Source organism: Acyrthosiphon pisum, chromosome X (genome assembly GCF_005508785.2).
Source record: "Acyrthosiphon pisum isolate AL4f chromosome X, pea_aphid_22Mar2018_4r6ur, whole genome shotgun sequence".
Classification (NCBI taxonomy): Eukaryota; Metazoa; Arthropoda; class Insecta; order Hemiptera; family Aphididae; genus Acyrthosiphon; species Acyrthosiphon pisum.
In genome coordinates this window covers 59,899,213-59,904,235 of record NC_042493.1, presented here as the reverse complement: position 1 = coordinate 59,904,235, position 5,023 = coordinate 59,899,213, and the positions used below count along the sequence as shown (strand labels likewise).

The 5,023-nt window shown below is 28.3% G+C and overlaps 1 protein-coding gene across 1 annotated transcript; it reads left to right on the top strand.

The window, feature by feature from the left end:
• Positions 1-655: 655 nt before the first annotated feature.
• On the top strand, positions 656-1,934 carry LOC100575014. The gene is made up of 7 exons (XM_029485209.1): positions 656-896; positions 980-1,180; positions 1,257-1,307; positions 1,371-1,445; positions 1,513-1,593; positions 1,650-1,729; positions 1,793-1,934. The coding sequence occupies exons 1-6, from the start codon at positions 656-658 to the stop codon at positions 1,718-1,720; spliced, it is 720 nt and encodes a 239-aa protein (XP_029341069.1). The 3' UTR covers positions 1,721-1,729; positions 1,793-1,934.
• Positions 1,935-5,023: the final 3,089 nt, after the last annotated feature.

Below are 5,023 nucleotides of genomic sequence, written 5' to 3'. Positions count from 1 at the left end.
TTATCAGTTGTGCGTTGGAACGACGACCGACTGACATTTCGTGAACGCGAATTTTAAAAGTGTACACACCGAAATCACACATAAACCACATATCCACGGGTTTCAAAAGAAATAAAATTAACAAATAGAGCACAAACGGCAATTGAAAAAACGAAACGAATAACCCTAATAGCACAGAGTTCCCGGGCCGTAAATGGGAAGTATCCATAATGTGTCCTTTAAGAGTCCTATGTCAGGACTTCCTATAGAGGCACGCTGGATGTCTACTGGCTATTTGCAAGGGCTTATTTTCATTCGTACCACAGCCACCAAACTAAGTTCTTTAGAAGGCCTCTGGACATCCGAAAAGTACCTATTATTCATATAACGTTATCAATTATCACTATTATCATTGACATTTGATGCATAAACGGGCTGCATCGCTGCAATGAATAATCTCTTTAATCGTACTATCTACCACGAACTACTACAAACTAGTAGTTCGTGCTATCTACTAATATTTCTACTATCTAATATTCTAGTACACAATAATGTTTTCTTTAATACTACTCACTTTGTTAACATTATATACCTATAAAGTGTTTTAAAAACTTTTACATGTCTGATTATATACTTTCTTCAGTTTATTATACCAATATTAATATATTATCTATAGATGATTATAATCAAGTTTGTTACTAATCTTTATAGCATTGTTTCTAATTATTCAAAATATCTTATAACGGAGTTTGAAGATGGCCTTCAAATTATTCCAAAAAATTGGCTCATAAATGAAAAACAAGCCAAGTACCCGCCAGTCATGAATATTTTAAAGTATGATAAAATGTGCCGAACAATGTATGAACCTTCAAATTCATGGACCATTGTTGATATTATCAGAGTATTAGCTTCATATGGTTTGTATTTTTAGTTACATTACAAATGGATTATTGTTTATCATATAAATAAATTGACGATTAATGATTTGATCAAATTTCAGATGAATTTTTGAAAGCTAAACGTAAATTGAGGGAGGCAGAGTACAAAACAGATTTAGAAAGTGATGATGCAGATAAAGCAAAAAAATTCCGAAAAATAAAAGCTGCTAAAATAAACTCGGATTCTGATGATTCAATTTTTGAAACTCAAAAAATAACAACAAGTCTAAAAACTCCATGTGCACCTCCTCAATTAAAACTCTGTAACTTTTTTCTTTGTATGAAATATTATACAATATTTTATTAATCTTCTGTTATTTGTTAATATAATATTTTTAGCAAAACATATCAGCAATAACAGTGGGCTTAGATCAAAACAGTTAAAATGCGGTAATTTAGAATTTTAGTAATATAATTATTATAATATTGTTTAACATATTTAAAAATTTTTAGGAGAAAATAATTTTAGCTACAAAGGTAATTTAGACATACTTCAGAAAAGCCCTGATTTAGTTGAAGAATCCTATGGTAACTATTTTAATATTAAAATACTTGTACTCCAGTATGTACTTAAAAATTGTGATTATAATAACAGATATTACAGATACCTTTCTTGAAAATATAAATGGTGAAGTGTTTCTAAGCTCTGCTCAGTCAGAAAGCAATCGAATAGATGGTAAGTAAATCATATTATTATATATTTTTCACATAGTAATTGTTTTATGGTTTTAGAGAATACACCTGTTGTTTTTTGTCTCCTGAACAATCACAACAAAATATGGAGCAAAGTTTTGAGAATATAGTCAGAAATGGTAAATCAATATTTTGTTTTGTTTGCAATCTATTATAATAAAACATTTAAAAAATATTTTTAGAAAATGGTGACATGAACAACTTATCAAATCTTGTTACGGTTCAACAAAAAGATTTAAAGGTTTTGGTGGAAAATAGCTGCCACATGAAAATTAAGATCAATCAAATGCTTATTGTAATGAAACAAATGCACGACAAACTTAATCGATGTCTTGCTCCTATTATATCCTCATCAGGTGATACAAATATTAATATTAGATCATACTTTCCGTTGAAAGATGAAACACAACTCGATTATGTAGATACAATGATACTAGAAAATGCAGCATTTAAAAACCAGTTGGTTAGTAAAACTTGAATTTGTTCACTAATTTAGTCAAAACACTAATGGTTATCTACTTTAAAATTAATGTTATGTTATAGATGAATGAACTGTCTATAATTGGAGGTGACGATATTCGTTCAAAAACATACAATGCCATGAAATACATATTTTCTAACAAATTGGCCACAGTAATAACATATGCAGGAATGAGCAAAGAGAAAAAGGCATTAAAAAACTATCAAATGCATGATATAATTCTAGGTAAATAATCTTAGAGTATTAGGATAAATTTAATTAAAAACATTTATTTAAAAGTAAATGATTTATATTAAACTTGCTCTTCAATATAACTATTATAAATTGTGGAGCTTATGTAAACATTGACTCAGGCCATTATAAAAAAAATTTCAGATGCAGTAAGAAGCAGTTGTCCCCAAGGAACGACAAACAGAGACATAATCAGACATATAATGTCGTGGTTTAAGCATGCCATTGACAGGTATAGAAACGAGTATAAACGACAGGTCTGAAAATGACCTTATTAGTAAATCTAAAACTATTCTAAATAAACTTATATTCTTAAATAATTAGCTAATCTAAAACATTATTGAAAAGACTAATTATTATAAAATAATGTATAACTTAAATAATTGTATATATATACGTGTATTATAGTGACTTATAGTATTATACATACTAGTATAAATTGTGATCAATAAGTATATAAGTATATGCTCTGTGTATATACCGTACACATGTAAATATTCAAATGTAGTACCAAATATATTTATTAATATAATATAGTTATTTATATTGTTATTATTACTATTATACCATTTATAATTATTTAATATTTATAAAATAATATAATATTAAAAATTTAAAAATTTTTTGTTATTTATTTTTTGAGTTTATTTTATATTCTACTATAACTATTAAATATTTATAATGTTTATTGCTAATTTGAAAGCACATTACTATTTAAATATAGTATTTATGTAAATATTTAAATGTATTAACAAAACACAAATATGTAAATATTACAAGTTAATATAGATCTCACATTAATATGATATTATTTTGTAACTGGAAAATTATATATATTTTTTTTAATAACTTACCATGTATTGTAAATTTAATATTTATTATGTATACAATATACATATATGTCAATTACAAATTTTAATTTGGATCTCCAATGTTTTTGATTAAATTATATATTATTGTTAAAAAAAATATCATCACATTTTTAATTTCAAATACAATTAGTTTTAAAATTATTTTTATTATTATTCATAATGTTTGTTTATATATAAATATATTAATTATTTATTTATTTAATTATTTATTAATTTATTTATTTATAAATTATAATTTCAACTTCATTGGTAATCACTAATCATTATAGATGGTGAACTGATAGTCTATAAGTATCCGAAAGTTAGTCTATTGGTTACCAAAAGGAGGTATGTTGGTAATCAAATGGCAGTAAATGGGTAACCTGTTGGCATATGGTTGGACTTAAATAAGGAAAAAAAAGGATTTCCCATGTACATCCCTGGAAGGTTTATCCCTGGACGCGGACATTAGGGGATCCATCGGACGTCCCACAGACTACTTTTCTAAATTGCCCACTACCCTATAAGGACATACAGTGGCAGTCTGATGGTTGACTTTGTGCTATTAGGGAAGGTCATGCATTCGAGAATTTGATTTAATACATTGTATAATACAATATTGTACCTATGTAGAATAATGAATAGGTAGGTATGTATAACGGGGTAATGTAACTGTAGGCATATTATATTATTATATATTACATTTCTCACAGCTGCTGAGCTGACTAGGTATGGACTATGATGTAGCAATATTAAATGACACAAAGTAATTAGTACTTAGTACCTACTCATAGGCGCAAATTGGGAGGGGGGCTACGCTTTACGCTTTACGCCCCCCAAAAACCTAGGAGATATAATTTTAAAATGCCATATTGCAATGGTTTGCTTGCCTTTAATATAGTCATCCCCCCAAGTCAAAAGTTGAATTTGCGCCTATTGTAACCTATACTCAAAATACACGAATGGAAATAATTTAAGTATAAAACACACTGATTCCTGTTCGTTCAAAGAAGTCTAGTTGTAGTTACAGGATTCGGTATTAGGTAGTTGTTACTGAGATGACCGAACCGGTGACATGCATTAGTTAAAAGGACGGCACTGTTAAGCCTTAATCCTTATGCTGACTAGTGAGTGACAGCCGGCAGGTGGCTTTAAAAGGCTTTCTGCGCTTTCAAGAACTAGTTTTCTCTTCAGCGATATAGACCTTTTAGGACCGTCCCTATATGCTCTGATGGCATATAAAAATCCACATGCGTGTTGATTTCTTAATCCGTGATCGTTTAATATGGATCGTATTCATCGTAATATAATTATTGATAAAGTTATGTAGTGAAACGTTGTTGATGATGATTTTATTGGGTAGTCTACTTGTCTGATTCCTACGTGCTACAATCTGGCCATTGTTTATTAATCTGTTAAATATTTTAGTTTAACTTGTTATAATAAATTGTGTGTGAGCATAATATCAATATATCATTGACGTATCAATCAACATATAATCAATATAGGTACCTCCATTATATGCACAGATAATTAGGTATTAAACTGCTTTTAAATTCTGAGCGGAGCGAGGGATCTAGTGGTTTTATAATGGTGTTTATTTTGTTTTATACTGCAGTAATTTTGTATACATGTATATTGTATATACAAATATATAAATAATACCAAAAGGAGTGCTTTGATATAATAAATTATATAATAACAATATAAAATATCTCCAATGACAAACCGTCTCCGCTCATAATCGTTTTTCGTATACACTGATAATATAATATCATTGAATTCAAATTTAATACAAACCATTATACATTGACCCACCTGTAAAATTTTAACCTACTGTACGTACAGCA

Excerpts from the sequence above, each read along its gene's own strand:
- LOC100575014 (XM_029485209.1), top strand. The coding sequence starts at position 656 with ATGATTATAATCAAGTTTGTTACTAATCTTTATAGCATTGTTTCTAAT. Across the intron at positions 1,446-1,512 it reads TTTAGTTGAAGAATCCTATG|ATATTACAGATACCTTTCTT; the intron begins GTAACTATTTTA and ends TTATAATAACAG. Across the intron at positions 1,594-1,649 it reads AGAAAGCAATCGAATAGATG|AGAATACACCTGTTGTTTTT; the intron begins GTAAGTAAATCA and ends TTATGGTTTTAG.